The 24,056-nt window shown below is 39.6% G+C and overlaps 1 protein-coding gene, 1 long non-coding RNA gene and 1 other non-coding gene across 3 annotated transcripts; all 3 read left to right on the forward strand.

Annotated features, from left to right (window-relative positions):
- Positions 1–2,294: 2,294 nt before the first annotated feature.
- LOC140184342 (uncharacterized) lies at positions 2,295–16,522 on the forward strand. Its single transcript, XM_072234690.1, has 4 exons — positions 2,295–3,054; positions 3,137–3,211; positions 3,323–3,437; positions 16,248–16,522. Exons 1-4 carry the CDS (start codon positions 2,952–2,954, stop codon positions 16,390–16,392), a joined length of 438 nt encoding a protein of 145 aa, XP_072090791.1. The 5' UTR covers positions 2,295–2,951; the 3' UTR covers positions 16,393–16,522.
- LOC112798831 (small nucleolar RNA R71) lies at positions 9,777–9,884 on the forward strand. Its single transcript, XR_003200428.1, has one exon. It is a non-coding gene; the product is annotated as a small nucleolar RNA R71 (small nucleolar RNA).
- A 3,575-nt stretch (positions 16,523–20,097) lies between the features above and the next one.
- LOC112797155 (uncharacterized) lies at positions 20,098–24,018 on the forward strand. Its single transcript, XR_003199658.3, has 4 exons — positions 20,098–20,898; positions 20,981–21,055; positions 21,167–21,281; positions 23,775–24,018. It is a non-coding gene; the product is annotated as an uncharacterized lncRNA (long non-coding RNA).
- Positions 24,019–24,056: the final 38 nt, after the last annotated feature.

Consider the following 24,056-nt stretch of genomic DNA (forward strand, 5'->3'; position numbering starts at 1 on the left):
AGAAATAAATGGAAACGTGGCCTTGAATGCATATATGTATATATAGAACAATGACACCTAACAAAGCTTAACTCCACACAAATCACCACCTAATATCTTTGCTCATCTCATAACCAAACTGAAGTTGGAAGAGAAGAAAAGAAAGCACAGAGAAAGAGAGAGAAAGCCGTGAGCGAGGGAAGGAAGAAACCGTGGCATTGTTGAGCCTTCGGCTTCGATTTTTTGAGATTCGTAACTCCAATGAAAAATCTAATCTAATAAAAGTGTTCGTATCCTCTTCTTCTACGTATTGGCGTCACTTTTGATCGGTGGAAGTTGACGGTGACATAACTCCTCTTTCCCTTGAGTTCGGTCAATTGGAGTTTTAGAAGGCACAAAGGATTCTTAACGCTTTCTTCTTCAGCAGTTCGGTTAGAAAACTTCTCCGGAGGTCCCGTTAGTTTGATTTCGTATGGAGGTAGGGTTTGGTAACTTTATAATAATTAAATGTGAGTTTGATAAGTGAATGTTGATTTAGCTGATTATTGCGTGAATTTGAATGAGTTTATGTTAAATTATTGTTGAACTATTGTTGTTTGCTTGAGATTTTGATTCAGTTATGTATGAACAACTAGCTGGGATGCTTTGATTATTTTGGGAATAAGAAATGGAATTTTCAAAAGCTTTAAGAAATATATTAACTGATTTTGAATTATTAAAGAAATATTTTTGCTGCTGGAGTCGGTTGGTTAATAATGGCAAAATGAACTTAACTTCTAACCCCGACCCTACTAAGAACTTCCCGGTTCTTACCCCCTATCTCCACCCCTTTCAGCTACAGGTGCAAAGGCTCATTGTCAAGTTACGGGAGCACAGAGGAATATGTTTATAAGTTGAGTTGTTAGGATTTGTTTTCCCCTCGCCCTGTTAGTTAGAGTTTTTAGAGGGGTAGGATTTGTTTTTGGGAATCTTGAAATAAGTTTATGTATTTAATACTATGTGAATATATATACTTTTGTGATTTAGTCGCATAAAATAAAGTCTCTTTTCGTTTTCTTAATTAAAGTTTTGGTTCATATTCGCAAAGGCTCAATATTAAATAAAGATAGTATATAATAAAAAGGTTTAGAGGTAAGTAGCACTTAGACTTTTAGTATGATCATGAGGTGCTAAAGGTTAGGGTGTTACATTATGGTATCAGAGCCGTTCGTTCCCGTTAGAGCCTTGGGAATGGATTGACTATGCTTTATTGCATACTCTGAGTGTCTGTCATGCAGTCGGACTTGTCCCACTGACAAGAGTTTGAATTTCAAATGCATGATTGTCTATTGATTAATTCTCTTAGTCAACCGTTGCATCTCTCATGGTATTAGGTCTGGCCAACTTAATACTAATGATTCATGTATATGAAAACACTAATGGATTATCATAGACGAGATAAAAGTAATAGGTAACGTGAATCGTGGATTTTGGGAACGTTAGGAGTTAATTTCTTGATTCTAATCGGTTACGTATCTATTCTTTCATGGTTTGCCGAGAGTTTCTTATTCGAGATTTCTTTCTTGAAAAGTTAACTAATTATTTTTCAACCTTGTTCCTTATTCATATGCTTTCTCATTTGATCCTAATTGCATATGTCCTCTTCAATTTCTTAGATATCTACCTTGTGTTATTTAAACTCCTCTTCTTAACTCGTATATTCTTTGATGCAATTTTGAACTTGTTTGATGCATCAAAGTGAATCGCTGAAAACTTTGTGAACCTGGTAATTCAGCTTGAATTTGCTTCGACTTATTCTACTACCTTTGTAAGACCCAAAACTTTTGAAAAGTCTTGTTATGATCAAGTCTCAAATCATATGGTTATTTATAGCCTTAATTTCAGAAATTATTTATTAACGGTAATTAAGGCAAGTTTTGATTTATTGGATTTGAGATGAGTTATGATTATTATCCAATTTTATAATTATTGGATTATTTTCTATATTTAAAGTATAAAGTTGATAGTTATGAAATAATAAGGATTTTTTATGATTTGGATTAGATAAGCAATATTTTAAATATTAATACTGCTATTTTAGAAAAAAATGAAGAAATTAAGTATATTATTTCTAATTTTTGGATTTGAACGTTTTATTAAAAAATAAAGTGTGAAATTGATGAGCAGACAGTATTTTTGTACGTTATTATTGTTGGATTAGAATTTATTTCTAATTACTACATTATACTTATTTTTGTGTGAAATTACAAAAATATCCCCAAACCTAATTATATCTAAACCCTAATTCTTCCAAACTCCAAACCCTATCAGATGCAGCTGTCACCCCCTTTCATCCCCTTCAGTGTAATATTCAGAAACAAAATTATAGAAAAGAAAGCTTGAGAAAGGAGAGTGGGAAGAGAGGGAGGGGCTGCGTTGTGCAGAGCCGCCGCCAACCTGCCACGCGCGGCCGTCGCCGTCTGCCTGCGGAACAGCCGCCGCGCCTACCCGTTCATAGCGCCGCCGTCCCCGTTACCGCGTCGCGCCGCTGCGGCAGTCCACACGTCCTTGTCACCGCCAGGGGAAAGCCAATGCCGCCACCATGTCACGCCTTGCCGCCGTGCCTCGCGCCTCACCACCGTCATCCTTGCAGCGTGGACGAAGCCTTTTTCTGCCACTGCTGCCCGTGAAGCCGACGTGGTCGCGAATCAGAACTCAGGCGAGAGAGAGGAGGTCGTGAAGGAGAGGGGAGCTGCGCCGTTCTGCCTCGCCGTCGCCATTAAAGACACACCCAGTCCCTAGTCGTCGCCGCACCAAACGAGGGAGTTGCCGCCGTCGCTGCAGAGGAGCCGCACGGCCACCGTCGCATCCTCGCGCACAGAGAGAGGGGGATGCACGAAAGGGGACCTTTTTCCGCCGCTGTCGTGCCGTGAGCGCCGATTCGGTGGTTGCCGTCGCCGCTGCCTGGGTTCCATTGGTCCAAGCCGCCATTGATGGAGCTTGCATCACCGTCAGCCATGGCCACTGTGCCTCGGGTCACCGAGAAACGCCACCGCTGCTGCCGCCGGAAACCGCCACTGAAGCCGGTGTCGTTTGGTAAGCTTTAACCCGTCTTCAGTTTCCTTATCTATTAAAGTTCACCTTTACCATGAGAGTTGTGATGCAGCTGTTGTGCTAGGAGTTGTCGCAAGTTGCTGCTGCCGGAATCACTGCCGAGACTGCCGCTTCATGGTTCAGTCACTTCTTGTTTGCGGTAAGCGTTTACGTTCCGGTTACCCCTTTAATTGCTGTCCTGGTAAACGTTGAGGTGTTGTAGCATTCGTTGTTATGAGAGTTAATTTCGGTTATTATATATTGCGATTAGTGTTGCTATGGTCATTGCGAAAGTGGCTGGAAGCTGAGGTTTCGGTTGCCGGTGATTTCGAGTTGAGGCGGAAAGGACTCTGTGAGACGTTTGGGTTATGGATTTGCGTTTTGAGGTAGGGGCGTGGTGCGCGAAATTGTGAACAATACTTTTTCACAACTCTCATAATCCCCGGTCATGAATCCCAAAAACTTGGTAGTTCAGTACCATGGCATTACACAACTTCGCACAACTAACCAGCAAGTGCACTGGGTCGTCCAAGTAATAAACCTTACGTGAGTAAGGGTCGATCCCACGGAGATTGTTAGTATTGAAGCAAGCTATGGTCATCTTGTAAATCTTAGTCAGGCAAACTCAAATGTATATGATGATGAACGAAAATAACACAAAGGTAAAGATAGAGATACTTATGTATTTCATTGGTAGGAACTTCAGATAAGCGCATGAAGATGCCTTCCCTTCCGTCTCTCTGCTTTCCTACTGTCTTCATCCAATCCTTCTTACTCCTTTCCATGGCAAGCTTAAGCAAGGGTTTCACCGTTGTCAATGGCTACCTCCCATCCTCTCAGTGAAAGCGATAGCATATGCTCTGTCACAGCATAGCGGAATTCATCTGTCGGTTCTCAATCAGGCCGGAATAGAATCCAGTGATTCTTTTGCGTCTGTCACTAACGCCCCGCCCTCAGGAGTTTGAAGCACGTCACAGTCATTCAGTCATTGAATCCTACTCAGAATACCACAGACAAGGTTAGACCTTTCGGATTCTCTTGAATGCTGCCATCAGTTCTCGCCTATACCACGAAGACTCTGATCTCACGGAATGGTTGGCTCGTTTGTCAGGCGAGCACTCGGTTGTCAGGCGATCAACCATGCATCGTGCAATCAGGAATCCAAGAGATATTCACTAGAGCCTTGAACGCTTGTAGAACAAGAATGGTTGTCAGTCACCTTGTTCATGGGTGAGAATGATGATGAGTGTCACGGATCATCACATTCATCAAGTTGAAGAACAAGTGATATCTTAGAACAAGAACAAGCGGAATTGAATGGAAGAACAATAGTAATTGCATTAATACTCGAGGTACAGCAGAGCTCCACACCTTAATCTATGGTGTGTAGAAACTCCACCGTTGAAAATACATAAGCATAAGGTCTAGGCATGGCCGAATGGCCAGCCTCCCAATGATCTAAGAACTAAAATGTCCAAAGATGATCTAGAGATCTCAAGTGATCAAAAGATTTCTAATACAATAGTCAAAGGTCCTACTTATAGAAAACTAGTAGCCTAAGGTGTACAGAAATGAGTAAATGACATAAAAATCCTCTTCCGGGCCCACTTGGTGTGTGCTTGGGCTGAGCAATGAAGCAAATTTCGTGCAGAGACTCTTCTTGGAGTTAAACGCCAGCTTTGGTGCCAGTTTGGGCGTTTAACTCCCATTTGGGTGCCAGTTCCAGCGTTTAACGCTGGGATTTCTTGAGGTGACTTTGAACGCCAGTTTGGGCCATCAAATCTTGGGCAAAGTATGGACTATCATATATTGCTGGAAAGCCCAGGATGTCTACTTTCCAACGCCGTTGAGAGCGCGCCAATTGGGCTTCTGTAGCTCCAGAAAATCCACTTCGAGTGCAGGAAGGTCAGAATCCAACAGCATCTGCAGTCCTTTTTGGTCTCTGAATCAGATTTTTGCTCAGGTCCCTCAATTTCAGCCAGAAAATACCTGAAATCACAGAAAAACACACAAACTCATAGTAAAGTCCAGAAAAGTGAATTTTAACTAAAAACTAATAAAAATATACTAAAAACTAACTAGATCATAACAAAAACATACTAAAAACAATGCCAAAAAGTATACAAATTATCCGCTCATCACAACACCAAACTTAAATTGTTGCTTGTCCCCAAGCAACTGAGAATCAAATAAGATAAAAAGAAGAGAATATGCAATGAATCCCAAAAACATCTATGAAGATCAGTATTAATTAGATGAGCGGGGCTTTTAACTTTTTGCCTCTGAATAGTTTTGGCATCTCACTCTATCCTTTGAAATTCAGAATGATTGGCTTCTTTAGGAACTCAGAGTCCAGATAGTGTTAATGATTCTCTTAGTAAAGTATGATGATTCTTGAACAAAGCTACTTATTGAGTCTTGGCTGTGGCCCAAAGCACTCTGTCTTCCAGTATTACCACCGGATACATACATGCCACAGACACATAATTGGGTGAACCTTTTCAGATTGTGACTCAGCTTTGCTAAAGTCCCCAATTAGAGGTGTCCAGGGTTCTTAAGCACACTCTTATTTGCCTTGGATCACAACTCTTATTTCTCTATTTTTTTTCATTCTCTTTTTTTTTTTCGAAATTTTTTTTTTGAATAGAAAGGCTTTTTTCTTGCTTCAAGAATCATTTTAATGATTTTTCAGATCCTCAGTAACATGTCTCCTTTTTCATCATTCTTTCAAGAGCCAACATTCATGAACCACAAATTCAAGATATATATGCACTGTTTAAGCATACATTCAGAGAACAAAAATATTGCCACCACATCAAAATAATTACTGTTATAAAATTCAAAATTCATGCAATTCTTCCTTTTTCAATTAAGCACATTTTTATTTAAGAAAGGTGATGGATTCATAGGACATTCATAACTTTTAGGCATAGACACTAAGACACTAATGATCACAAGACACAAACATGGATAAACATAAGCACTAAAAATTCGAAAAACAGAAGAACAAATAACAAGGAAATCAAAGAACGGGTCCACCTTAATGATGGCGGCTCTTTCTTGCTCTTGAAGATCCTATGGAGTGCTTGAGCTCCTCAATGTCTCTTCCTTGTCTTTGTTGCTCCTCCCTCATGATTCTTTGATCTTCTCTAATCTCATGAAGGATGATGGAGTGTTCTTGGTGCTCCACCCTTAGTTGTCCCATGTTGGAACTCAATTCTCCTAGGGAGGTGTTTAGTTGCTCCCAATAGTTTTGTGGAGGAAAGTGCATCCCTTGAGGAATCTCAGGGATCTCATGATGAGTGGTATCTCTTGTGTGCTCCATCCTCTTCTTAGTGATGGGCTTGTCCTCATCAATGGGGGTGTCTCCCTCTATGTCAACTCCAACTGAATAACAGAGGTGACAAATGAGATGAGGAAAGGCTAACCATGCCAAGGTAGAGGACTTGTCCGCCACCTTATAGAGTTCTTGGGCTATAACCTCATGAACCTCTATTTCTTCTCCAATCATGATGCTATGAATCATGATAGCCCGGTCTATGGTAACTTCGGACCGGTTGCTAGTGGGAATGATTGAGCGTTGTATGAACTCTAACCATCCTCTAGCCACGGGCTTGAGGTCATGCCTTCTTAATTGAACCGGCTTTCCCCTTGAATCTTGCTTCCATTGTGCGCCCTCTTCACATATGACTGTGAGGACTTGGTCCAACCTTTGATCAAAGTTGACCCTTCTAGTGTAAGGATGTTCATCTCCTTGCATCATAGGCAAGTTGAACGCCACCCTCACACTCTCCGGACTAAAATCCAAGTATTTCCCCCGAACCATAGTAAGATAATTCTTTGGATTCGGGTTCACACTTTGGTCATGGTTCTTGGTGATCCATGCATTGGCATAGAACTCTTGAACCATCAAGATTCCGACTTGTTGAATGGGGTTGGTAAGAACTTCCCAACCTCTTCTTCGGATCTCATGTCGGATCTCCAGATATTCACCCTTTTTGAGTGAAAAGGGGACCTCGGGGATCACCTTCTTCAAGGCCACAACTTCATAGAAGTGGTCTTGATGCACCCTTGAGATGAATCTATCCATCTCCCATGACTCGGAGGTGGAAGCTTTTGCCTTCCCTTTCCTCTTTCTAGAGGTTTCTCCGGCCTTGGATGCCATAATGGTTATGGAAAAACGAAAAAGCAACGCTTTTACCACACCAAACTTAAAATGTTTGCTCGTCCTCGAGCAAAAGAAGAAAGAAGAGAGTAGAAGAAGAAGAAATGAGGAAGGGGGGAGATGGTGGTGTGTTCGGCCAAAGAGGGGGAGAAGTGGTGTTTAGGTTGTGTGAAAATGAAGGGTTGAAGAAGGGTATATATAGGAAAGAGGGGGGGTAATGGTTCGGCCATTATGGGTGGGTTTGGGAGGGAAAGTGGTTTGAATTTGAAGGGTGAGGTTGGTGGGGATTTATGAAGGATGGATGTGAGTGGTGAAGAGAAAGATGGGATTTGATAGGTGAAGGGTTTTTGGGGAAGAGGTGTTGAGGTGATTGGTGAATGGGGGAAGAAGAGAGAGAGTGATGGTAGGGTCCTGCGGGGTCCACAGATCCTGTGGTGTCAAGGAAAAGGCATCCTTGCACCAAATGGCATCAAAATCCTCGTTTTGAGTCATTTCTGGCGTTAAACGCCGGGCTGGTGCCCATTCCTGGCGTTTAACGCCAGGTTCTTGCCCTTTCCTGGCGTTTAACGCCAGTCTGGTGCCCCTTTCTGGCGTTAAACGCCCAGAATGGTGCCAGACTGGGCGTTAAACGCCCAACTGCTAGGCTTACTGGCGTTTAAACGCCAGCAGCATCTTCCTCCAGGGTGTGCTGTTTTTCTTCCTGTTTTTCATTCTGTTTTTGCTTTTTTCATTGTTTTTGTGACTTCTTATGATCATCAACCTACAAAAAGATAAAATAACAAAAGAAAATAGTTAATTATAAAACATTGGGTTGCCTCCCAACAAGCGCTTATTTATTGTCACTAGCTTGACAGAGGACTCTCATGGAGCCTCAGAAATGCTCAGAACCGTGTTGGAACCTCCCAACACCAAACTTAGAGTTTGAATGTGGGGGTTCAACACCAAACTTAGAGTTTGGCTGTGGCCTCCCAACACCAAACTTAGAGTTTGACTGTGGGGGCTCTGTTTGGCTCTGTTTGGAGAGAAGCTCTTCATGCTTCCTCTCCATGATGACAGAGGGGTATCCTTGGGCCTTAAACACCAAGGACTCTTCATTCACTTGAATGATCAACTCTCCTCTATCAACATCAATCACAGCCTTTGCTGTGGCTAGGAAGGGTCTGCCAAGGATGATGGATTCATCCATGCTCTTCCCAGTCTCTAGGACTATGAAATCAGTAGGGATGTAATGGTCTTCAACTTTAACTAGAACATCCTCTACAAGTCCATAGGCTTGTTTTCTTGAGTTGTCTGCCATCTCTAGTGAGATTTTTGCAGCTTGCACCTCAAAGATCCCTAATTTCTCCATTACAGAGAGGGGCATGAGGTTTACACTTGACCCTAAGTCACACAAGGCCTTCTTGAAGGTCATGGTGCCTATGGTACAAGGTATAGAAAACTTTCCAGGATCCTGCCTCTTTTGAGGCAGTTTCTGCCTAGACAAGTCACCCAGTTCTTTGGTGAGCAAAGGGGGTTCATCCTCCCAAGTCTCATTTCCAAATAACTTGTCATTTAACTTCATGATTGCTCCAAGGTATTTAGCAACTTGCTCCTCAGTGACATACTCATCCTCTTCAGAGGAAGAATACTCATCAGAGCTCATGAATGGCAGAAGTAAGTCCAATGGAATCTCCATGGTCTCAGTTTGAGCCTCAGATTCCCATGTTTCCTCATTGGGAAACTCATTGGAGGTCAGTGGACGTCCAGTGATGCCTTCCTCAGTGGCGTTCACTGCCTCTCCTTCCTCCCAGGATTCGGCCAAGTTGATGGCTTTGCACTCTCCTTTTGGATTTTCTTCAGTATTGCTTGGGAGAGTGCTTGGAGGGAGTTCAGTAATTTTCTTGCTCAGCTGGCCCACTTGTCCTTCCAAATTCCTAATGGAGGATCTAGTTTCAGTCATGAAACTTTGTGTGGTTTTGATTAGATCAGAGACCATTGTTGCTAAGTCAGAGGTATTCTGCTTAGAGCTCTCTGTCTGTTGCTGAGAAGATGATGGAAAAGGCTTGCTATTGCTAAACCTGTTTCTTCCACCATTATTGTTATTGAAACCTTGTTGAGGTCTCTGTTGATCCTTCCATGAAAGATTTGGATGATTCCTCCATGAAGGATTGTAGGTGTTTCCATAGGGTTCTCCCATGTAATTCACCTCTTCTATTGAAGGGTTCTCAGGATCATAGGCTTCTTCCTCAGATGAAGCTTCCTTAGTACTGCTTGGTGCATTTTGCATTCCAGACAGACTTTGAGAAATCATATTGACTTGTTGAGTCAATATTTTGTTCTGAGCCAATATGGCATTCAGAGTATCCATCTCAAGAACTCATTTCTTCTGACTAATCCCATTGTTCACAGGATTTCTTTCAGAAGTGTACATAAATTGGTTATTTGCAACCATTTCAATCAGTTCTTGAGCTTCAGTAGGCGTCTTCTTCAGATGAAGAGATCCTCCAGAAGAGCTATCCAAAGACATCTTGGATAGTTCAGAGAGACCATCATAGAAAATACCTATGATGCTCCATTCAGAAAGCATATCAGTGGGACACTTTCTGATTAATTGTTTGTATCTTTCCCAAGCTTCATAGAGGGATTCTCCTTCCTTCTGTCTGAAGGTTTGGACTTCCACTCTAAGCTTACTCAATTTTTGAGGTGGAAAGAACTTTGCCAAGAAGGCATTGACTAGCTTTTCCCAAGAATCCAGGCTTTCTTTAGGTTGAGAATCCAACCATGTTCTAGCTCTGTCTCTTACAGCAAAAGGGAATAGCATTAGTCTGTAGACCTCAGGGTCAACCCCATTAGTCTTGACTGTGTCACAGATTTGCAAGAACTCAGCTAAAAACTGATGAGGATCTTCCAGTGGAAGTCCATGGAACTTGCAATTCTGTTGCATTAGAGAAACTAATTGAGGCTTAAGCTCAAAGTTGTTTGCTCCAATGGCAGGGATAGAGATGCTTCTCCCATAGAAGTCGGGAGTAGGTGCAGTAAAGTCACCCAGCACCTTCCTTGCATTGTTGGCATTGTTGTTGTTTTCGGCTGTCATGAGTTCTTCTTCCTTGAAGAATTCGGTCAGGTGCTCTAAAGAGAGTTGTGCTTTGGCTTCTCTTAGCTTTCCCTTCAAGGTCCTTTCAGGTTCAGGATCAGCCTCAACAAGAATGCCTTTGTCTTTGCTCCTGCTCATAAGAAAGAGAAGAGAACAAGAAAATGTGGAATCCTCTATGTCACAGTATAGAGACTCCTTTAGGTGTCAGAGGAAAAGAAGAGTAGAAGACAGAAGTAGAAAATTCGAACTTATCAGAGAGAATGGAGTTCGAATTTTGCATTAAAGGATAGTGTTAGTCCATAAATAGAAGGATGTGAGAAGGAGGGAAGTCATTTTCGAAAATTAAGTGAAAAATTTTGAAAACATTTTTGAAAAACATTACTTAATTTTCGAAAATGAAAATGGAAAAGAAATCAAGTGGTTTTTGAAAAAGATTTTGAAATTATAAATTAAAAAGATTTGATTGAAAACTATTCTGAAAAAGATGTGGTTAAGAAGATATGATTGATTTAAAAAAATGTGATTGAGAAGATATGATTTGAAAAACATTTAAAAAAAATTTGATGTGGAAATTAAAAACTTGACTAACAAGAAAAGATATGATTCAAACATTAAACCTTTCTCAACAGAAAAGGTACAATACTTGAAATGTTGAATCAAATCATTAATTGATAGTAAGTATCTTTAAAAATGGAAAGAAATTGGTTTTGAAGAAGATTTGATTGGAAAATTGATTTGAAAAAGATTTGATTTTGAAAAGATTTTGAAAACTTAGAAAAAAATTGATTTGGAAACAAAATCTTCCCTTCTAGCCATCCTGGCGTTAAACGCCCAGAATGGTATCCATTCTGGCGTTTAACGCCCAAAATGCTACCCTTTTGGGCGTTAAACGCCCAACCAGGTACCCTGGCTGGCGTTTAAACGCCAGTCTGTCCTTCTTCACTGGGCGTTTTGAACGCCCAGCTTTTTCTGTGCAATTCCTCTGCTGTATGTTCTGAATCTTCAATTCTCTGTATTATTGACTTGAAAAGACACAAATTAAAAATATTTTTGGATTTTTTTTAATAATAAGGACAAACCAAAATGCAACAAGAATCAAATAACAATGCATGCAGGACACCAAACTTAGCAGTTTGTATACTACTGACACTAACAAAATGAAAATGCATATGAGACACACAAAACAATCAAGTCAATAGAATTTCAAAGATCAGAGCAAGTAAATCATCAAGAACATCTTGAAGATCCTTCAGACACATGAATGCATGCAATTGACACCAAACTTATGATGAGACACTAGACTCAAACAAGAAATATTTTTGGATTTTAGAATTTTGTAAAATTTTTTTTTTGTTTTTCGAAAATTAAATGGAAAAAGATATCAAAATTCTTAATGAGAATTCCAGGAATCAGTGCAATGTTAGTCTAAGACTTCGGTCCAGGAATTAGACATGGCTTCACAGCCAGCCAAGCTTTCAAAGAAAGCTTCGGTCCAAAACACTAGACATGGCCAGAGGCCAGCCAAGCCTTAGCAGATCACTGCTCCAAAAGCAAGATTGATAAGAAATCAACAAGCTCTTGTGGTGATAAGTTGAAACCTCGGTCCAATGAAATTAGACATGGCTTCTCAGCCAGCCAGATTTCAACAAATCATCATGAAACTCTAGAATTCATCTTCAAGAATTTCGAAAAAAAATAAATACCTAATCTAAGCAACAAGATGAACCATCAGTTGTCCAGCCTGAACAATCCCTGGCAATAACACCAAAAACTTGATGTTGTTGCCGGATCTTGGCACTGATGTTACCAAAAGCTTGCTCAAAACTTGAACAATCCCCGGCAACGGCGCCAAAAGCTTGGTGCGCGAAATTGTGAACAATACTTTTTCACAACTCTCATAATCCCCGGTCATGAACCCCAAAAACTTGGTAGTTCAGTACCATGGCATTACACAACTTCGCACAACTAACCAGCAAGTGCACTGGGTCGTCCAAGTAATAAACCTTACGTGAGTAAGGGTCGATCCCACGGAGATTGTTAGTATTGAAGCAAGCTATGGTCATCTTGTAAATCTTAGTCAGGCAAACTCAAATGTATATGATGATGAACGAAAATAACACAAAGGTAAAGATAGAGATACTTATGTATTTCATTGGTAGGAACTTCAGATAAGCGCATGAAGATGCCTTCCCTTCCGTCTCTCTGCTTTCCTACTGTCTTCATCCAATCCTTCTTACTCCTTTCCATGGCAAGCTTAAGCAAGGGTTTCACCGTTGTCAATGGCTACCTCCCATCCTCTCAGTGAAAGCGATAGCATATGCTCTGTCACAGCATAGCGGAATTCATCTGTCGGTTCTCAATCAGGCCGGAATAGAATCTAGTGATTCTTTTGCGTCTGTCACTAACGCCCCGCCCTCAGGAGTTTGAAGCACGTCACAGTCATTCAGTCATTGAATCCTACTCAGAATACCACAGACAAGGTTAGACCTTCCGGATTCTCTTGAATGCTGCCATCAGTTCTCACCTATACCACGAAGACTCTGATCTCACGGAATGGTTGGCTCGTTTGTCAGGCGAGCACTCGGTTGTCAGGCGATCAACCATGCATCATGCAATCAGGAATCCAAGAGATATTCACTAGAGCCTTGAACGCTTGTAGAACAAGAATGGTTGTCAGTCACCTTGTTCATGGGTGAGAATGATGATGAGTGTCACGGATCATCACATTCATCAAGTTGAAGAACAAGTGATATCTTAGAACAAGAACAAGCGGAATTGAATGGAAGAACAATAGTAATTGCATTAATACTCGAGGTACAGCAGAGCTCCACACCTTAATCTATGGTGTGTAGAAACTCCACCGTTGAAAATACATAAGCATAAGGTCTAGGCATGGCCGAATGGCCAGCCTCCCAATGATCTAAGAACTAAAATGTCCAAAGATGATCTAGAGATCTCAAGTGATCAAAAGATTTCTAATACAATAGTCAAAGGTCCTACTTATAGAAAACTAGTAGCCTAAGGTGTACAGAAATGAGTAAATGACATAAAAATCCTCTTCCGGGCCCACTTGGTGTGTGCTTGGGCTGAGCAATGAAGCAAATTTCGTGCAGAGACTCTTCTTGGAGTTAAACGCCAGCTTTGGTGCCAGTTTGGGCGTTTAACTCCCATTTGGGTGCCAGTTCCAGCGTTTAACGCTGGGATTTCTTGAGGTGACTTTGAACGCCGGTTTGGGCCATCAAATCTTGGGCAAAGTATGGACTATCATATATTGCTGGAAAGCCCAGGATGTCTACTTTCCAACGCCGTTGAGAGCGCGCCAATTGGGCTTCTGGAGCTCCAGAAAATCCACTTCGAGTGCAGGGAGGTCAGAATCCAACAGCATCTGCAGTCCTTTTTGGTCTCTGAATCAGATTTTTGCTCAGGTCCCTCAATTTCAGCCAGAAAATACCTGAAATCACAGAAAAACACACAAACTCATAGTAAAGTCCAGAAAAGTGAATTTTAACTAAAAACTAATAAAAATATACTAAAAACTAACTAGATCATAACAAAAACATACTAAAAACAATGCCAAAAAGTATACAAATTATCCGCTCATCAGGGCGCTTTCCAAAAACTATGTTTTATGTATTGGAATTATTACATATGGATACTGATGTGAGATATTGTGTATTTGGTGATTGTATCTGCCTTATGTATTATTTGATTGAATCGAATGATTATGGATGGTGGTTTGGCTGAATTGTTGTGCGGCTTTGTGAAATGTAATGTTTTGAAGTTGATTCTTTTAAAGCTTTGAAATTGGGTTTAATCCATTGTGAATTGATTTGAGTTGAGTTGATTTTCTGGATAAGAAAGTCGAATGCACTTTTGAATTCAGCCTGGTTTACTTTAATTGATTTGGTTTTGGACAAATGGATTGTTACTGAACCGTTTTTTTTAAGCCTTGGAAATGAGTTAAATTGGTTGATATTGAGTTAATTTTGAAAGTTTTAGGGGAGGTGCTGCTGAAATTTTTAAAATCTTAGTCTTGTTTGAAAGGTTATTTAAAAAGGGTTGGATTTGAGAATTGTATTATTTGATTTATTAAAAGGATATTTATGTTTTCAAGCTTAATTTATTTGATGAACCTTATACGTTGAGTTCGGCTTATTTAGAACTGAACTATTTTTATCGTTGAACCACTGAAGGAAAGAATGATGCTTTAATATTGATTTCAATATAAAAAGGAGTTTTTAGTGATTTTTAAAGGAACCTAGACTTTTGATTGAGTAATCAAGTTTGAGGCATTTTGGAAGAGTTGGAAAAATAGGTTCCAAAAAGAAATCTGAAAGCGGTTTGATTCAAATGAACCGGTTCCGTTTCAAATGAGTTGATTTTTGGACCGGGTTGGGACTTGTGATTTTGTATGGTTCGGTTTCAGAATAAATTCAGTTTTATTTACTTGAACCGAGAATTTATGATTTCAAGAGTTTCAATGAATTTTTAAGGAATTGATGTAAGATGACCTTCCCTAAAGACTTGGGACTCTGCCGAGAAACTTTTGTTATAAAATCCTATCGTTGGATGGATGATTTTGAATACTTTGAAATAAATCCTTAACTTGCCATGGTTTTGGAAGTTTTGGAAAGAGAATGCCGAGAGTGGCTCTGTTTTAAAAAGGGAACTCACTTTGAGAAAATTTGGCTTATGAGCCTGAGATGATTTGAGAAATGAGATTTCTAAAAGCCAAGGCTAAAAAGAGTCGAAACTTGATTTCAAAGTGAAACGATTTAAGAAAAAGTGATTTATGGCTTAATGCCGATTTTACGAATTGATGATGTTGAATGTGGAAGTGCTGTTTTGTTGTGAGCCGGAATGGCTGTGTATGCTATGATATTGGCTGGTTCTGGATTGAACCGTGAGCCGGAATGGCTGTGTATGCTATGAATATTGGCTGGTTCTGGATTGAACCGTGAGCCGGAATGGCTGTGTATGCTATGAATATTGGCTGGTTCTGGACTGAACCGTGAGCCGGATGGCTGTGATGGATTTTGATCCACAGATGAGAATGAATGCATGTATATGCTGAATTATTGATAATTGTGATTTGCACTTCCACTATCTGAGATACGAGTTTCCCTGGGTAGTAGCAGTGGCTAGCCACCACGTGCTCCAGGTTAAGACTTGATACTCTGTTGACCCTATGTCGTAAGTGTGGCCGGGCACTGTGAAAGTCCCGGATGAGCTCGCCCCCGTAAATATTCACCAGTAAGGGTGATGGATATAGATCATGTTTATGATCATGTTTATGATGAGTATAACTCGAGTTGTGGATGCGCGACAGAGGGACAGTCCAATGGTTAGCTACCAGGACTTGTCGGGTTGGCTCTATAACCGACAGATGATATCATCAGCCACTAGGGACAGACATGCATCATATGCATCTATGTGACATTGTTTGGGTGTGCATATTGTACTTGGTTTGCCTATGTGATTAATTGCTAATTGTTCTACTTGCAATAATTGTTTGTTTGTGCTTGCATCTTCCTACCTGTGTTTGCAACTGGGACTCTGTTGGATTGTGGTGATTTGGTTGAAGGTTGGATGGTTTGGGCCTAGGGCCATGATTGGATTGTTTGGGCCTAGGGCCGTGGTTGAATGAGATGGACCGATGGTTGATTTCAGTTTTGTGGTTCTGGTTTGGAATAAGATATGAAAGGTTATTTTGGTTCAGTATAGATAAACCTTTTTGAAATGCTTTGATGTTTTGAGAATTGAACAGTTCCTCTTTCAGAAAAGATTTCTGACTTTACTTTTATTGTAAACTGTTGTTTTTGAAAAGAGGCATAAGATGGTTATTAATCACTGGTACGGTTTATCTTCATGTATCCTATTACAGTAATTCCCAAAAACCCTCTACTGAGAACCCTTTCGAGGATGATGTTCTCACCCCTTACATTTTTTCCCTTTCAGGATATGGGCGCAGAAGTTACGAAGAATTTATTTAGTTATTGTTGTGATGCTTTGTATTGCTTTAGATTATTATTTATTGTACCCTCGCCTTTATCTTGATATAATCTGTAAGAGGGATAGGAATTTTATTGGATTATGTTTGTAATATTACTTATATATATATATGTATGTATATATATGGATGTACTCTTTATGAGTTTTTGTAAGTTGTATGGTATGTATGGATGTACGTTGTATAGCAAAAGTATTTTTGGGAGCGGTATTGCGGTTTTAAAGATTTAAACAGGCTCATATTTTAGTATTAAATAGTAAAAGTGTCATCGTAATGTCTGAGCTATCAGAGTAGCGCAGCTAGAAGCGTGAGCTTTGGTAGTTAGGGTGTTACATTATGGTATCAGAGCAGTCCTTCCTGTAGAGCCTGAGGAATGGACCGACTATGCTTCAATTGCATACTCTGAGCTTTTGTCATGTATTAGGTCTTGTCGGATGATGAGGATTAGAGATTTATGCACATGACGATCTATTGATTAACGCTGTTAGTCTTGCATTGCATAATTCTTGGTATTAAGTTTGGCCGGCTTAATACTAGTGAATTTTGTATATGAAAGCACTAATGAGTTATCATAGATGAAATCCGAGTTTTGAGTTAAGTGAATCGCGGGTTCTGGGAACGTTGAAAACTTTTCTCGAGGCTGCTCAGTTATGTGTCTTGAATTCTGTTCGAGTCGACCTATTCTTTCGTATCCTAACTTGAAGTTCTTGGTTACTAATCCTTTTGAAAAGTAGCTTGATTTTTCAACTTTATTCCTCCATTCATATGCATTCCTGTTTGAACTTAATTGCATATGCTTGTTTGGAATCCTTGTTGCATCTATCTTCCTCGGTTTGAGTTCTTCTTGATTCACGTATTCTTTGATATAGCTTTGAACTTGTCTTGATGCGCTGTGCCTTTTACTCCGGATTTCGAGTTCATTATTAGAGAGATTGTTGATTCAATTTTTCTCTTATTTAACAGTGATTACAGCCAATTTTTGAGATTTTTATGAAAATTGCTGTTGAATAGGTGTATACTTATCTATATATGAAACTTTGAAGATTTCTTACACAGTTTAACAACTATTTATTTCTAATATCTTGCCTGTACTTTTATTGGTTTACAGAACTGCATTTACTTTAAATTACAATTTGACTTTCTAGTAATTTTACTACGGTTCCAACGCACATCTTCATTTGATTAGGTATTTGGATATTTTTCAAAATTTTGGAAAGGAAAGCTTATTCACTTTTATCCCAGTTGAGTCTCATTTGATAAGCTTTATTTAACTTATTTTGAATTGAGTTTGATTTAGCATGCTATATGATTTATGCCATTGTTGTTCTTTTGAGAATGTTGGACTCATAGCTTTCTTCCTATGAACGGACTAAATTCTCTACTAAACCTTCCATCTATATGAATATCATACTTGACCTTATTTTTAACTAATCTTTTACAATTTGTGAACATTACCATTGATCTTGGTTTTTTCAATCTTGTGAATCTCATTCTTATGTGAGTTAGTTTGATTCGTTTCAAAATAGTGCATCATTTATATATCCTCTCATTATCTTTACAGGAGTTTTTAGTCAAAGATTTATCCTTGAGAAATTACTAATGATTGGGTTGTCTTTTCCTACGACTTTTTCTTTGGATCAATTGGAAGCTTGTTGGATGTCTCACGACTAGTGAATCTTGTTTAAACTACTTTGATTTAAGATCTTTTCTTGTATGGCTTGACTCCTTTTTAAGTACATCCTAATTTTCTTGAATATCCTTCTAAGATGGTGATTTCAAGTATACTTTGGATTCTTGTTTCGGACTTTTTGAACTTTTGAATTCTCTTTGAAAAGGTTCTAAACTGAATTTATTTTTCTGTTGCTTGATTGAAATTGAAGCCATTGTTCAATTTTGACAAAGATGATTTAAAGTTGACATGCGCTATTTTAAATGAGGTTTTGGAAAGTTTCCTTGTTTAATGGAAACCTGTTCGTTTGTAACGCACCGCTTGTTTTCTTACCAGATTGTAAGCAAAATTTTACCTCGGAATTTCTTTTCTAAATAGAGCTTAACTTTCTCTTTTGACCTTGCTAAGATTTTTATACACGCTTGTTTGAATGTGGACTTTGAAGATTTTTGAACCAGCATTTGATTACTTCCGGGTTTTTATGAATTGCTTTTGGTTAAGTTGTGCATCTAATTATCTTTCTAAAATATTTGGGGAAATATTTTAGCTCTTAGCCAAACTTGTGTGTATTTTGTTTTTAAAATTCTGCATGATCTGCTTCAACATAAAATTGTATTAGAGCAGAGCCATGCTTGTGCTTTTGTTACTCTCTTGAAGGATGTTTGTTGCTTAACTTCTCTTTCAGAATGCGAAGTGATTTTTGCAAGTTTTCGATTCTTTTAAAAACGATGTATTCAAGAAGTATTTCTAATCGTGCTCTTGAGTTCTGTGAGCTTTGTCTTGGGTCTGAGATATTCTTTTCTGTAGACCTCACACTTCTTCGGTTCAGCTTGGATTTGTTTTAAAATATTGCGCTGAATTTTCTTTTTATTGGTCCTGTTGGATTTCTTTGATACAAGGGTTATCTTTGAAGTTGTTAATCGATTAATTTCTAGCAAACTTCATTGGTTGAGTGTCTTTGTTACCTGGATTGGATGCATTTTTCCAAATCTATGAGTATCATTCTTGACATGTGTCTTTCCTTTCTGGATCTAGTACCCTTCTGAGTAGACTCGAGAATTATTTTGATATCACGTGCGACTTATAGTCGTAGTAACACGATGCGTTAGTTCTTTAAGACGTGATATGTGTATATGGAAGGTGAAGCGGTAGGTGTGTAACGTTGTGAGTTGTGGGTGTTTTGTTCCTTGCGAACGGGTTTGCGGTTGTTAGGCTTATGATTGGTCATGAGGTTGTAAAATGATTGATGGAGTTGGGGAAATTGAAGTTCTGAAGTGGGAATGAGATTTGCCAGCGAACATTATGCCGCTATTTAAATACCAACATGCCTTGCAGCCTTTTACCACACTAATTACCACTTAGCTTTGTGGACGCCCATCTTGATTTGCACCCTATTTTGGCACCTCAAGTGTTTGTAAAGCCTTGAGATCATATGACCTTGTGCATTGAGCCTATCTTGTAACACTTGCTTGGCAATCACACTCCTACTTTTGTAACTTTATGCATACGACCATCCAAGTATTTGAAAAACCGTATATATGTTTATATGTTAAGATATTTTTGCTTTTTCCTTAAGTGTATTTAAGGGTGAACTGTTATGAAATTCTTTTCGCTTTGTATCAATTTTCGAGGGCAAAAATTATTATAAGGTGGGTAGAATGTAAGACCCACAACTTTTGAAAAGTCTTATTATGATCAAGTCTCAAATCATATGGTTATTTATAGCCTTAATTTCAGAAATTATTTTATTAACGGTAATTAAGGCAAGTTTTGATTTATTGGATTTGAGATGAGTTATGATTATTATCCAATTTTATAATTATTGGATTATTTTCTATATTTAAAGTATAAAGTTGATAGTTATGAAATAATAAGGATTTTTTATGATTTGGATTAGATAAGCAATATTTTAAATATTAATACTGCTATTTTATAAAAAAATGAAAAAATTAAGTATATCATTTCTAATTTTTGGATTTGAACGTTTTATTAAAAAATAAAGTGTGAAATTGATGAGCAGACAGTATTTTTGTACGTTATTATTGTTGGATTAGAATTTATTTCTAATTACTACATTATACTTATTTTTATGTGAAATTACAAAAATACCCCCAAACCTAATTTTACCTAAACCTTAGTTCTTCCAAACTCCAAACCCTATCAGATGCAGCCGTCACCCCCTTTCATCCCCTTCAGTGTAATATTCAAAAACAAAATTATAAAGAAGGAAGCTTGAGAAAGGAGAGTGGGAAGAGAGGGAGGGGCTGCGTTGTGCAGAGCCGCCGCCAACCTGCCATGCGCGGCCGTCGCCGTCTCCCTGCGGAACAGCCGCCGCGCCTACCTGTTCACAGCACCGCCGTCGCCCTTACCGCGTCGCGCCGCTGCGGCAGTCCACACGTCCTTGTCACCGCCAGGGGAAAGCCAGTGCCGCCACCATGTCACGCCTTGCCGCCGTGCCTCGCGCCTCACCATCGTCATCCTTGCAGGCGTGGACGAAGCCTTTTTCTGCCACTGCTGCCCGTGAAGCCGACGCGGTCGCGAATCAGAACTCAGGCGAGAGAGAGGAGGTCGTGAAGGAGAGGGGAGCCGCGCCGTTCTGCCTCGCCGTCGCCATTAAAGACGCACCCAGTCCCTAGTCGCCGCCGCACCAAACGAGGGAGTGGCCGCCGTCGCTGCAGAGGAGCCACACGGCCACCGTCGCATCCTCGCGCATAGAGAGAGGGGGATGCACGAAAGGGGACCTTTTTCCGCCGCTGTCGTGCCGTGAGCGCCGATTCGGTGGTTGCCGTCACCGCTGCCTGGGTTCCATTGGTCCAAGCCGCCATTGATGGAGCTCGCATCACCGTCAGCCATGGCCGCTGTGCCTCGAGTCACCGAGAAACGCCACCGCTGCTGCCGCCGGAAACCGCCACTGAAGCCGGTGTCGTTTGGTAAGCTTTAACCCGTCTTCAGTTTCCTTATCTATTAAAGTTCACCTTTACCATGAGAGTTGTGATGCGGCTGTTGTGCTAGGAGTTGTCGCAAGTTGCTGCTGCCGAAATCACTGCCGAGACTGCCGCTTCATGGTTCAGTCACTTCTTGTTTGCGGTAAGCGTTTACGTTCCGGTTACCCCTTTAATTGCTGTCCTGGTAAACGTTGAGGTGTTGTAGCATTCGTTGTTATGAGAGTTAATTTCGGTTATTATATATTGCGATTAGTGTTGCTATGGTCATTGTGAAAGTGGCTGGAAGCTGAGGTTTCGGTTGCCGGTGATTTCGAGTTGAGGCGGAAAGGACTCTGTGAGACGTTTGGGTTATGGATTTGTGTTTTGAGGTAGGGGCGCTTTCCAAAAACTATGTTTTATGTATTGGAATTATTACATATGGATACTGATGTGAGATATTGTGTATTTGGTGATTGTATTTGCCTTATGTATTATTTGATTGACTCGAATGATTATGGATGTTGGTTTGGTTGAATTGTTGTGCGGCTTTGTGAAATGTAATGTTTTGAAGTTGATTCTTTTAAAGCTTTGAAATCGGGTTTAATCCGTTGTGAATTGATTTGAGTTGAGTTGATTTTCTGGATAAGAAAGTCGAATGCACTTTTGAATTCAGCCTGGTTTACTTTAATTGATTTGGTTTTGGACAAATGGATTGTTACTGAACCGTTTTTTTTAAGCCTTGGAAATGAGTTAAATTGGTTGATATTGAGTTAATTTTGAAATGGTATCCTTGAGATACGCCACTGAGGCGATTGTTGGATTTATCCTGCTTTGAATTGATTTCTGGTTTTGTGTTGTTGAAAAGGAAGGAGGAACGGTTTAGTTGGGACCCGAACCGGGTGGCAAAAGTCCAAGTTTTAGGGGAGGTGTTGCCGAAATTTTTAAAATCTTAGTCTTGTTTGAAAGGTTATTTAAAAAGGGTTGGATTTGAGAAATTGTATTATTTGATTTATTAAAAGGATATTTATGTTTTCAAGCTTAATTTATTTGATGAACCTTATACGTTGAGTTCGGCTTATTTAGAACTGAACTATTTTTACCGTTGAACCACTGAAGGAAAGAATGATGCTTTAATATTGATTTCAATATAAAAAGGAGTTTTTAGTGATTTTTAAAGGAACCTAGACTTTTGATTGAGTAATCAAGTTTGAGGCATTTTGGAAGAGTTGGAAAAATAGGTTCCAAAAAGAAATCTGAAAGCGGTTTGATTCAAATGAACCGGTTCCATTTCAAATGAGTTGATTTTTGGACCGGGTTGGGACTTGTGATTTTGTATGGTTCGGTTTCAGAATAAATTCAGTTTTATTTACTTGAACCGAGAATTTATGATTTCAAGAGTTTCAATGAATATTTAAGGAATTGATGTAAGATGACCTTCCCTAAAGACTTGGGACTCTACCGAGAAACTTTTGTTATAAAATCCTATCGTTGGATGGATGATTTTGAATACTTTGAAATAAATCCTTAACTTGCCATGGTTATGGAAGTTTTGGAAAGAGAATGCCGAGAGTGGCTCTGTTTTAAAAAGGGAACTCACTTTGAGTAAATTTGGCTTATGAGCCTGAGATGATTTGAGAAATGAGATTTCTAAAAGCCAAGGCTAAAAAGAGTCGAAACTTGATTTCAAAGTGAAACGATTTAAGAAAAAGTGATTTATGGCTTAAATGCCGATTTTACGAATTGATGATGTTGAATGTGGAAGTGCTGTTTTGTTGTGAGTCGGAATGGCTGTGTATGCTATGATATTGGCTGGTTCTGGATTGAACCGTGAGCCGGAATGGCTGTGTATGCTATGAATATTGGCTGGTTCTGGATTGAACCGTGAGCTGGAATGGCTGTGTATGCTATGAATATTGGCTGGTTCTGGACTGAACCGTGAGCCGAATGGCTGAGATGGATGTTGATCCACAGATGAGAATGAATGCATGTATATGCTGAATTATTGATAATTGTGATTTGCACTTCCACTATCTGAGATACGAGTTTCCCTGGGTAGTAGCAGTGGCTAGCCACCACGTGCTCCAGGTTAAGACTTGATACTCTGTTGACCCTATGTTGTAAGTGTGGCCGGGCACTGTGAAAGTCCCGGATGAGCTCGCCCCCGTAAATATTCACCAGTAAGGGTGATGGATATGGATCATGTTTATGATCAAGTTTATGATGAGTATAACTCGAGTTGGGGATGCGCGACAGAGGGACAGTCCAATGGTTAGCTACCAGGACTTGTCGGGTTGGCTCTATAACTGACAGATGATATCATCAGCCACTAGGGACAGACATGCATCATATGCATCTATGTGACATTGTTTGAGTGTGCATATTGTACTTGGTTTGCCTATGTGATTAATTGCTAATTGTTCTACTTGCAATAACTGTTTGTTTGTGCTTGCATCTTCCTACCTGTGTTTGCAACTGGGACTCTGTTGGATTGTGGTGATTTGGTTGAAGGTTGGATGGTTTGGGCCTAGGGCCATGATTGGATTGTTTGGGCCTAGGGCCGTGGTTGAATGAGATGGACCGATGGTTGATTTCGGTTTTGTGGTTCTGGTTTGGAATAAGATATGAAAGGTTATTTTGGTTCAGTATAGATAAACCTTTTTGAAATGCTTTGATGTTTTGAGAATTGAACAGTTCCTCTTTCAGAAAAGATTTCTGACTTTACTTTTATTGTAAACTGTTGTTTTTGAAAAGAGTCATAAGATGGTTATTAATCACTGGTACGGTTTATCTTTATGTATCCTATTACAGTAATTCCCAAAAACCCTCTACTGAGAACCCTTTCGAGAATGATGTTCTCACCCCTTACATTTTTCCCCTTTCAGGATATGGGCGCAGAAGTTACGAAGAATTTATTTAGTTATTGTTGTGATGCTTTGTATTGCTTTAGATTATTATTTATTGTACTCTCGCCTTTATCTTGATATAATCTGTAAGAGGGATAGGAATTTTATTGGATTATGTTTGTAATATTACTTATATATATATATGTATGTATATATATGGATGTACTCTTTATGAGTTTTTGTAAGTTGTATGGTATGTATGGATGTACGTTGTATAGCAAAAGTATTTTTGGGAGCGGTATTGCGGTTTTAAAGATTTAA

The sequence above is a fragment of the Arachis hypogaea genome, chromosome 4 (assembly GCF_003086295.3).
Source record: "Arachis hypogaea cultivar Tifrunner chromosome 4, arahy.Tifrunner.gnm2.J5K5, whole genome shotgun sequence".
Classification (NCBI taxonomy): Eukaryota; Viridiplantae; Streptophyta; class Magnoliopsida; order Fabales; family Fabaceae; genus Arachis; species Arachis hypogaea.

Coding starts and splice junctions, on each gene's coding strand:
- LOC140184342 (XM_072234690.1), top strand. CDS start 2,952: ATGGAGCTTGCATCACCGTCAGCCATGGCCACTGTGCCTCGGGTCACC. Junction 3,055..3,136: donor ACTGAAGCCGGTGTCGTTTG/GTAAGCTTTAAC, acceptor CTGTTGTGCTAG/GAGTTGTCGCAAGTTGCTGC. Junction 3,212..3,322: donor TCAGTCACTTCTTGTTTGCG/GTAAGCGTTTAC, acceptor TATTGCGATTAG/TGTTGCTATGGTCATTGCGA.